The sequence below is a fragment of the Octodon degus genome, unplaced genomic scaffold (assembly GCF_000260255.1).
Source record: "Octodon degus isolate 3935 unplaced genomic scaffold, OctDeg1.0 scaffold00102, whole genome shotgun sequence".
Classification (NCBI taxonomy): Eukaryota; Metazoa; Chordata; class Mammalia; order Rodentia; family Octodontidae; genus Octodon; species Octodon degus.
In genome coordinates this window covers 4,011,020-4,022,365 of record NW_004524678.1, presented here as the reverse complement: position 1 = coordinate 4,022,365, position 11,346 = coordinate 4,011,020, and the positions used below count along the sequence as shown (strand labels likewise).

Sequence of the window (11,346 nt, the reverse complement as noted above, 5' to 3'; positions counted from 1 at the left end):
GAGAAGTATTGCTCTGCCAAATGACAGTTTATCCCCCAAAGAGGCAAGAGACTGAGAAACTCTATGGAGACATTTTGTTCTCTCATAAAAATCATTTATTGGCACACTGAAAATGACCTTTTATTTTCTAGTACAGTAGCTGAATACATCTATAATCGCAATTCAGTGTAAACTACGTGTTACAAGTCACTAGAAATCTAATTAGCAGGATGAATTTTCTAGAGAATGAGAGTAACTATGAGTCTACAGCGGCTTTGCCATCGAGTCTCATGAGAGCATACTCAAATATCAAACTAGCGTTGTCCAGCCATAGAGTGTTTTTGTAGCCACAGGAGACTGAGACAGACATAAACAGGATAGCACCCATTCAATAAATTAGGTTCTAGCTGAAAAAAAAATTCTCAACTGACAGAAATCATTGAAATAAAGGAAGCACAGAAGTGAATAATTTGCTATTTACATAGACCATTGTTGTCCAAACTTTGCTAGCTTTCCCATCCGACCTCTTCCCTTGTATTTGCTATTCTTGTTTTCTTTCTCCCTCTTTTTTTTTTTAAAAATTGACAATTTCTTGTTTCACTAGAAAACACACAGTTAATTAGAACTGTCCCCTGCTCAGATCCTACAATTTCTAAAACTTCCTGTGAGACTGAAGAGTGGGAAGGGCAAGTCTAAGTAATAAGCATCATTCAGGAATGGCAAACACTATCCTAGCAGTCCTAGGAAGGACGTAGTGCCTTGTGGTCTTCCAGCGTTCTTAAAACTACTCTGGAAAATCCAGCTGTGAATGACAGCAGAGAGGATAGAGTTTTGCTTGTAACACGTACAGACAGGACACACAGAGCAGCACGCTTGTCCTGAGGGTGTGAATAGGCAGTGGGCTGCAGCTGTAGATTCCTGGCACTGAGAAAGAGTCCTCTGCCCTTGGGCCACCATTTTTTAAACCATACCCACTTACTTAAGGCTTAGTATCACCACAGCATCAATGAGTGAGAATGTTGATGGTGTTTCTTTCAAAGAAGGGCCCTGGGATGGGTGGCAACAGGGACCATAATTAAAATAACACAGTTGAGAAGGCAATGAATGAGCTGGTACATTTTCAGTGCCAAGGCCAGAATGTGTGGGTTTTGGCATCCTCCTAGGGAGTGTCAAAGACGAAGCCAAGAAGCCTTTCTGACCCTCATAATTCTTTTCTGGTACTCATAGCTATCTGTAGGTAGTTATTTTCTGCTTTGCTCTCCTACTGCACAGTAAGTTCCAGGAGGACAAGACGATGCTCATCTGTTCATCTGAAGCTTTCTGCACTGCCTAGGACAGTGTCCTTGTATCAAGAACAGTGCCTGTTTTAATTGTTCTCAATTAAAATTCTGTGCTAAATAAATGAATCAAACAGCAAGTCTCCTGATTTGGCTTTCTGTAGAGCCTTTCCAAGCTCACCAGCGGCCAGAGATTCTTGCCTGGCTTACTGACTCCTACCCTAGTGAGAACCTGTGTAGCTGATAATTTGTGCTTCAATGGGTCATAAAACCTGCCCATTCCAGACTCACTGTGCTCACCAACCAAAGATTAGCTCTCAGGGAGAGACATCTGGGCAAAACCTTCTAGAAGGGAAACTATAAGTTCCAGATTCAACTCCTTTTCCCCTACCTTCCTCTACAACCTCTTTGACCAAAAGCTTAAGGAAAACCTTAAGAGGAGAATTTATTCTTGGTAGTGCCAGTTCAGTACATCATCAACAACATGATCAGAAAAGAAATGAAATGAACTCACCTAACAAAAAAGAGTAAGTGAAATAAAACCATAATGTGGGGGTAGGAAGAAAGTGATGTGGCTCTGTAGGTCCTTGGTTGGTTCGAGGTGCTGGACGTGGATGGGAACACAGGCATGACAGTGTGGAGAGGCTGGAGGGAGAGGGGCCGGGCTGTGGGTGTGAAGTCGGCAGAGAACCAGCAGTTCTCTCCTCTTGCTCCTTCTCCTGCCAACTCTGCCTCCTGATGGGCTGGTGGGTGGAGCTCCTTCCTGTCAAGCTCTTAGTTCAAGGAAGCAGGCAGCTGGAGCCCCCCAGGCCATCCTTAGGCAATGGATGCTCTGCTGGAGTAGAAGTCGGGAACCGGGAGCCCAGTGTGCAACGTGACCTAGGGGACAAGATGGCGAGTTCTGCACCTTGAGGACAGCTCCTCCTGGCCGGGGAGCTGGGGTGCTGGGGGGGGGGGGAAGCTCCTAATTCAAAAAGGGGGCTACTGCTTTCTCTCAAGAGTCTATTCTAACTGCCAATAAAGATATTTTAGCACAATTCTAGCTGTGGGGAAAGCTGCCCACCATAGTGGGCTTTCCCATCTTGGTGATGACTGGTTCTGAGTTTCTCCATTACCCACCTCTTCTAAGGCATTCTCGGAAGGTCTTGTGCCTGGCGCCTGAAGACACTGGCCCCAATGTGCAGGGAGCAAAACCTGCTGGCTAAACTGTAGTGTCCAGCGGATGGAGATCAGATTTATAGTAACAACTCCTGCCCTGTTTCCTGCCCACTAGTTATTCCAAGTGAGGATAAGCCTTGCCTTCTGGGAGTGTACGGGTGATCAGATGCCCGCTATAAAGAAACATGGTATCTATATTACCCCACCAGTTTCTGTTCAACTCACTGCTATCATTTTCCCCTTCCCATCTTCTCCATCCTGAGTCCTCATCTAAAGATACCTAGAACCTTCTGGAAACAGCTGGGGAGCATTTGGTTGGACAGTCTTTGGAAGAAAAGCGTGAAAAACTTTGAGTGAGGGTTTCGAGGGCTTCCCTTGTAGGGTAACATACAGCTTGCTTTCTTCCAGTGTTGGGGCTGAGCTCTATAATATTAAGATTCCAGCTACCCAGAAAGCCCACCACTTGCAGGAAAGAGAGGGGCACAAGCCACTGGTTTGCAATCAGTCTTACTGATTCTATTGATAAACAAAAATGAGTTTCAAAAATAGCATGTGAAGCTGTGGATCTGGAAAGGGCAAAGATCCCCTGCAGGGTTTCGAGTCTCAAGTCCTGGTTGAGGGCAGCCTTTTGCAGGCTGAAGTTCACAGTTAGTGTGGTAAGGCCCAGCTCCTCAGGGTGGTGAAATGCTGGGTCCTAGCAGGCTTGGGGGGCACAGCTCTCCCTGCTGTGCAGCTCAGACTTTCCTGCCCACCCCTGCCTGCTCTGCCCATCCCAGCCTCCTCAGGTCCGAGAGGCCTTGCATTGGCTGTTCCCTGTGCCTAGAAGGTTCCACCCCTCGCCCTCCGCACCTGCCCTGATGCAGAACTCACCTGTGGCTGTAATAGGCCCAGCCTATAAGGACCATCCTGTTTCGGACTGCAAACACCCACTCCTATCACAGCCCTCCCGGTCACCTAGTCTACCCGCTGTCCCTTTTCCACTGCACTCATCCCTTGCCAGCATGCCTTATCATTCATGTCTGTGTCCTATAACTAGAATGGAGTTCTGGGAAATCAAGTTTTAATTAAAAAAAAAATCTCACAGATGTATATCAATACTTATTATTGTGCCTGGCACAGTAAAAGCACTATAGCTATCTGGAATGCAGGCATTCCATCCCATTGGAAGACGAGCTGCTTTCTACCTACACTAGATCATCGGTAAGGAACTTGCAGGCAGGCATCGTGCTTTCTATTCCCCCAACAGCCAGCAAGGCTGAAGGGAGTCACTCCTATGTCTTTGCTTCCCAGGTACCCAGAGAGCTTTGTGTGAGTCATCTCACTGGTGTCCCTGCTAGTGGGATCCAGGTTTTCATTTCCATTTAGTGATGAAACTAGAGCAAACAAGAATAGAAGAGCTTCCGGTCCGCCACGGGCTGCTAACAGGTCTGCATGCACAGATAGAGAGAAGGAAGGAACGTGTGGAGGAATGTGCAGTCCCTCCTCCGCACGTTCATCTCTTTCTCTTCTTACCTCCTCATCTTGCTCTCTGCCTTACAGGATCAGCTTCCCGCTGAGAGTCTGATTTAGCAGTGCTGAGCAGCCTTCCAAGCAGCAGCGTGCAGAAGCTGGGGTGGGGTGGGGTAGGGTGCGGGAGTGGGGTGTGGGGTGGGGCTCGTACCTGCACATTCCTGTTCAGGCTGACAGCAGGGAAGAACAGACCCTCCACGTTCTCAAATGCTATGGGACCTTGCTGCTCGTCGTTGATAAAAAATGTCAAGGTTTTCCTGTTTAAGTCGAGGAGGACCCCAATTGTGGCCCCTTTTGTGATCCCTCCCTCAGTTCTGTGGGAAACGAAAACAAACAAAGAAAGTTTCACTTGCTTGTTATCACCCCCAAAGCTCCCTTCGCTATGTTTACATCAGTGTTTTGCAACCTGTTTAAAATTTTTAAAAATGCCTCCTTCATGACCCCTCCCCCAGCTTTTAAAAACGTTTTTTTCTCTAAGCACCGCTTTCACACAAGGCTTGACATATCACAGATATACTACATGCCTACTTATGTACTATGCGTGTGCATATCGGTGCTTTATACAGAATAAGAGTAAGTTGGGTCCCCCACCCCCGCCCCGTGCATTCCCACCCGGCAGGGGCAGCATCTCTGCCGCTGAGGAGAACGCGCAGTTGCTCTGCTTTGCTGCGAGTGAGCGGGTTCACCGAGCTGAGCCGTAGACATCAGAGCAGTAAAGGCCAGAAGGCGACGCAGTCCTCGGCCTTCAGGGCTCGGACTCTAGCTCTACTTCGCACTCGGCATCAATGGTGTCTATGAAATACGATTGAGTACACGAGGCCTTCATTTGAAAGTCAAAACAAAGAAGCGCGGAGGTTGAACCTGAAACTTGCGCGGGAAAAAGATGGGAGTTTTTGGCCGTCTGCTTCCCGTTAAATAGTAAAACTCAGTTCAGAAAGATGATACCTTTTTTGGCACGTTGAATTTGAATTAAGAATTACAGGCTCTGTAAAATGGCAACACTGGAGAAGATTCTTCCCGGAAAGCGAGATCATTATATTACGAGAAATGTAGTGTTTTTAAGAAACTTGGTACAAATGTCATTGTACAAAGAACGGTGTCTTGTGCCTTAAATGACGGCTTCACGAAATGTCATTACGCAGGAGTGATCAGATTCGTCTCCCCTCTTTTTGAGGCCTAACAATACTGCGCTTCTCCCGCATCTCAGCAGAGCATAAAAATTTAAAAACATCATTCATTTCCTCTTGCATGCACAGTACAACCTCGACACAGTCAGGAGAAGCCAGGCTTCCAAAATCTATCTTGTTAGTCACAGTTTTGACAAGTACAGCACAAGCAACATGCAGTTTGCATGCAAGCAGAGGTGTTCAGCTTTAAGAATGTGTTTTTCTGCTGAGTGCAATGGTTATGTTCTTATTCACTCCTTCAGATTAAAATAAAGATGCTAGGCAGAGTCCATGGGTAGTGGTAGCAGGAATTCAGTGACTAAGAGGTCCCTTAAGGGCACCTCTCTTAGGATATCTGCTTAGCTATGGCCTCTAGCATTTGATAGTGAGTGAAATGATACGTGTGCTCACTTCAGGTGTAGTGAGTAATACACATCTAATGAGACGTGCAGAAAATACCCCAGGGGTCAGGAGGCCCAGGAAGCTACTGCCTAGAGAATGTCAGTGACAGGCATGCAGGAAAAGCTCAGAGAGTGGACTCCAACTCTCTTGTCACTGCCTGAACTGCTTGCCCTTCAAGCTAACATGCTGTATTTCCCCCCATGAAAATCTATCCTGATGAACCTTTGGGAATAAAGTGTATCAGTGTCTGACAGACACGTCTCAGCACAGGAAATGAGTGAAAACTACACTTGAAGACAACACAAACAAATGAAAAAGGTATCCAAGGAAAGAACTGATGACTATGTAATTGTCTATATTTTAATGGTAGAAGAAACCTCTCAAGAGATGATTACTTTCTCTTCATCAAACTAGGTGTTTTGAATTTATACATTAAAGGAGTTTCTCAAGTAGAAGCCCATTCAAATTGGCTTCCATAAGACTGAGTTTAGGGTCGGCCAAATAGCTCAGCAGATTAAAGCGCCGGCAAGCAGGCGCAGGGGCCGGAGGTTGGATCCCCGGGCCTGCCATGCTGGCCCCACCCCTGGGGGCATTCTAAGACAACAACTGAGACTGTGCATGGTGGCGTGTGCCTGTAATCCCAGCTCTTGGGAGGCTGGAAACAGGTGGATCACTATGAGTCCCATCTAGTAGTGAGACCCTGAACACCCTGTAGACCCTGCCCTAAAATACAAAACATAAAAATAAAAAATAAATAAATAAAAGACTGAGTTTAATGAATAGCTTCTATTCAGATCACCAGAAGTCTAATCTAGAGTGAGACCCTGAACACCCTGTAGAGCCTTCCCTAAAATAAAACGAACAAACAAACAAAAAAACACTGAGTTTAATGAATAGCTTCAATTCCAAGCAGTGGTGTGATAACAGTCATAATATAGACAGTGGCTCTATTTTTGTGAAGCATTTTGGATTTAGTCCTCATAACCTTCCTGTATGGAACTCTAAATTGGAGGATTCGCAATCTGAAGTTTCAGAAAAACAAATTACCTTGGACAAAAGCCTTTTTCTGGCAAGTTGTAGGTCTGCACTCGAGAATCCTATGATGGATCTGCCTGGGGGGTGGGGGTCCTAGTTTCTAGCTCTGGGTGAACCACCACAATGAGTGACCAGGCAAAGGGCTGACATCTATTATGATGCAAAAAATAGTGCAGCAGGGTGGACTCAGCTAAGAGTGTGACTTCATGAGGCCACCTGCCCAACCTCCTTGACATTGTCTATGTAACTGGCCTTCCGACGAGGGCTCTCCCTGGTGACCCAAAGCCAACATGAAGAAGGCTTGGTTGGGGGCTGCAGGGTACCTGTTGGTGTGCGAGTTGTTGTGCATGAACCAGCTCCGGTTATTGTCCACATACATTGCCCAAGCTTTGTCGTCCTTTCCTAACATCACATCCTTCATCACATCCATGCGAGCCACGCCAAAGGCAGGGTCGGGGTGGTTGTCATAGCGATCTATGGTGAGCTCCCAGTAGTGGACACCCTTGGAGAAGCCGGTCTTCCCCAGCACCACTCGGTCGTCGTAGCTACTGCAGGTCACTGTCAGGTTGTCATTGGAGAAGATGATGTCGGAGTGCGCTGAACCAGGGTCGAAAGCAAACCAGGCCACTGAGGACAGAAGGGAAACAGGTTATTAAGGTGGCCCCCTCAGGCTCAGCACTGTGACACACTCCTGGGTTGGTGAGGAGTGCAGTTCTGTAGATTCATGCTGCCATGCAGGAAGGAGGTGTCCAGGGCCAGGGGAGCTAGAAGTGAGCGGGAGGGGCTCATCCTGGGAGTCAGTGTTGTGCACCAGAAGCAGGTGGAGGACACACAACCACTTTGCCAGGGGTTACCTAGCTCGGACTGCACTCCCAACTGGTGATCCGGGAGTGGAGAGGCACCGACTTTGGAGGCACAAGTCCCTTCACCTGGTGACTGGCAGGACAGTGCACCAGAGACATAAAGGGAGAGGGTCTGAGCTAAGATGCCTGAAAGCCCTGAGGCTGGGAGCCTAGATCTAGAGTCCTGGATGGAGGAGGGATAAAGCACACTGAGTGAAAGCAGGAAGTATCCCTTTGGCAGAAGCGCTAACGTCTAGTTGTCTTGAAAACTGCCTTGGCTCTTACATCTGCTTACAGGCAGTGACACTTGAAGCAACACACTCTCATTTTCAGGAGTGCGTATGACTGGGATGTCAGACAGGTAGCTTCTTTCGTAACTGAAAAATGTGTGCTATTCCTGAAGTGTATATTTTGCTCAATGATGTATCTTGCTGGATCAGTAGGTAGTGTGGATGTTAAACGCAAAGAGAAGGATGTCTTTAAACACATCGCTATGACCGGGATCTCAAAGCTGCCTACGCAGATGAAATTGCTGCTGTATTGAACCTCAGGGCCAGCTCTCATGCGCTTCTGCCTTTGCTATTTATAACAGAATAAGATTATTCCATACCTGCCAACAGCTTTTTAATGTCAACTGTTTTCATTCCAGTGAAAGGCATGGGGGAGAGAAACAGGAAGCAAAATTGACATTGATAAGAACACATGTCTCTTTCCATAGACTAATACCAGAAAGGGGCTCCACTGAAAACTCTACTTGTACTACGACGCTGCCATCACTTGTATCAGGGCTCATGGAGTGCTTTGTGTTGAAGCACTCCAAAGCTCGTAAACTTCAACGGAAAACATTGAAAAAGATGGACCACTGTCCCATTTCTTTAAAGAATTTGAGAAACTGTTATAATGGGGTTTGAATGACAACTAGACAACTTTATTGACATGATACAAGCTGTCATCATTTATTTTTTTTTGAAGGAAATTTAGCACACCAGCCACGTAAGTAAAAGATAACAATCACAGAGGAGATACTTGCCTAATTGAGAGTAAGGTGCAGACTGTGTCTCAAAATTGCATCCTATAAAGAGATACTACACATCAAAGCTAAGAAACAACAAGCAGGTTGATCAGAATTATTTGTATACATTTTAAAACACCAACTGGACATATCACCAGAGGCCTGATTCATGAAAAAAAACAAAGCCCTTTTTATGTGCATTTTCTTAGCTGAGAAAAATTGCTTCTCGACTCTTTATAAATGAAGAGCATCGATTTCCCTCTTTCATGAGCTGTCTCCAGTTGATTCTAAACTCTGCAGCTTAAATTTTCATTATTCCAAGTCTAGTCGTGTCCACTGGCATTTCCATACTAACAAGGTTGTTTTGAAATGAGAAAAATCTGAGCAATTGAAATTGAGAGATCCCTGGATCTTAATGGAACTCAGCTTTGTATCATCATTCTACGCATTTCCAACTCTGATTATGACAAAATCTTGTACCTGGGGCCCAGGTGAAATGATACCTGTATAATTGAGCATGTGACCTAATACATATGTGAATGCATCTGACAAAAAGAGTACAAACTGAACGTTTTGAAAAACAAAAATCACCTCTTCTTAGATTGTTTTTGCGACATCAGTCCTTCTTCTCACCTGAGGCTGGGAGCACAGGACAGATGTCAGAGTTATAGGGGGAGCAGTTGTGGAAATTTGTCCCATCGTGCCCCTCCCCAAGATTTGGAGACCCCTATTCCAGGGGAGGTGGAAGAAGGTAGCCTAGTCCTAAAATGTTTATAAGTGTCCAGTGTCCAGTGGTGTTGAGGGCCAGTCTAGAAGATGTGGGTTTGAGGAGCACTAGGGGATATAGGATCATGTAATTTTTCTTTTCAATTTAGCAAAGACTTTATAATTTCCAAAGCTATTGAAGGATAATATGCTGACTCACAGCACATTTTCTTATAAGAATTGAAGAAGCAACTTACTACAAAAGAGGACCGAGTTCAAAACAGGCTTTAAAGCTTATGACTTTAATGCTGATTGGCTTATTTTACTCTGCTATGAACTCACATATGAAGGAATCATTTCTCCTAACTCCCGGATGCTTTTAGGGTTAGACTCTCCTGAGCATCACTTCAACTTCTATTCATGGGTTAGTTAGAGCACACTGAGTATAAAACACTCAGAATTTTGAAACTGATGTCATATCCAACTCTGCAAGAAAATGTGTAAATGCTAAAGAGGGCTTTTACATTTTTTAAATGAATCATGCCTTTTGTAAGTCTTTTTTTGAAACAAATATTCTGAAGTCTTTTTACACTACTTCAAACACACCATCATACATTTAAGTGTCAACAATACAGCTAGAACAATGCTGTTAAATATACCCATCAAATATCCCCAAGCCCACATTTTGTTTTATTCTTGTGACAATATACATTACAAAGACTGTAACAATATTTCAGTACATCAGACACAAGTGAAGAGAATTCAATAACAAAGCATGTCGGAAAGCCAGTAGTGCACAGGAAAACAATAAAAAACGTAAAAGCACAAAGAAAAATGTCATCTTTAAGAGCACTCGAAGTCCCTGCATCCTTTTTGCACTGTCATGCTGTGGCCTTCTTCATTCCGGGATGTGGGATGAGCCAAAAGAATAAAATAAAAACCAAAAGAAACCTTTGGAAATGTGAAATGTGCGTTATGTGTATCCATGATTACAATATAGTCCTGAAGAGATCGAAAGGGTCTGCATCTCAGATGGTTTAGGGGGCTACTGTTTGCTAGGCAGAGCTTGCTGCAGGGTGACACCAGTCTAGCATCCCTGAAATCAGCCACGGGCCCTGTCACAGCCAGATTGGCTGTAGGAAGCTCCCCAGAGGCTGCAAGATTTGATTGCCCAGATCTTTGGACATTCGTTAGGCATTAGGAGCAAAGGGTTTCTAATTCAGCTAGTAGTGGTCCCTGCCTTTGGAAGAAAAGTCAGCCAGTAGCCCAGCATCCTACTAGCGAGCCAGGCTTTGGCAGGAAGCGCTTTGCCTTCCTGCTCTCTGCTTTTCCCGCTTCGTGGGATGCATGCTGTTGTTTTCATTGACTGTGTTTTATTTTGTCAAGATCTCTTGAGTCTATGTTTAATCAGACCACTCCGGGCTGGATGCATCTATCCAGTCTCCCAGTCGCAGCTGGTTTCCTGGATACAGAAGGGTTGCAAACTATTGCCTGGTCCTCCCCTCAGCCAGCGCCTGTGTGTGCTGTGCCTCTGCATGTGAGGACAGAGCGGGTTTTCCATGGTGGTACCAGTTTGTGCAAAAAGAATCACTCACTCATCACTTTCCAATGCCATTGGACGCGGACTACAGCTCTGTGGTGGGTCCTTACACCACACAAACAAGAAAGCCACGAAGCACCACCATCCAAATGCTCCTCCCCCAGGAAGCAGGCCACAGACACAGAGACTAGCTCATCCCCCTCCACCACGCACATAAATGGCAAGAACAAAACAGGGGTTTCAGAGAGGCCATTGGGGTACAGAGAGCAAGAGGAAAGGGCTGACAGCTCGGCTCACCCGGTGCATTGAGGGACTGCAAGGAAGAGTGCAAGCTCATCTGGTGGGGTGAGGATCGGAAATCAAAGTAGGATCTCCCGGGAAAGCTGGGTTGCAGATTAAGGGTGGAGGAGAAAGGGCTCATTCTACGGAGCGGCAATCTTTCCGAAGGCACTGGAAAAGGGAGGGTCTGTTCTTCTGAATCTGTGTCTAAATGTAAGATCAATGCAAACTAGAGATCAGAAATCTGCTACCTGTTCAAGCACGACTTTCCCCCACAGCTGCCTGATCAACACATTCACAGAAAGCCTCATCTGCCCCGCCCCCCCCCCAGGTGCCACACATAGGCAATAACAAAACCAAGGGGTCTGGGGGCGTGGGGGCTCACAGAGAATCTCAGCAGGACAGGACCCAAGAGCACAGGACCTTTCTGATGTCATTGGCA

General features: G+C 45.9%; 1 protein-coding gene across 4 annotated transcripts in view; it reads right to left on the bottom strand.

Annotated features, from left to right (window-relative positions):
• Positions 1-387: 387 nt before the first annotated feature.
• Positions 388-11,346, bottom strand: part of Trim9 (tripartite motif containing 9) — a 116,363-nt gene continuing 105,404 nt past the window's right edge. For 2 of the 4 annotated variants that reach the window (XM_004638755.2, XM_023723759.1), the window contains 3 exons: positions 6,850-7,153; positions 4,075-4,237; positions 388-2,135 (listed from right to left, as the gene is read on the bottom strand). In XM_004638755.2, the coding sequence (XP_004638812.1) occupies positions 2,073-2,135; positions 4,075-4,237; positions 6,850-7,153 (530 nt within the window). In that variant the 3' untranslated portion in view covers positions 388-2,072. Of the gene's footprint in view, positions 2,136-4,074; positions 4,238-6,849; positions 7,154-7,978; positions 8,003-8,398; positions 8,441-10,922; positions 11,112-11,346 lie in introns of all 4 variants that reach the window. The other 2 variants (XM_023723761.1, XM_023723760.1) reach the window with 2 other exon arrangements.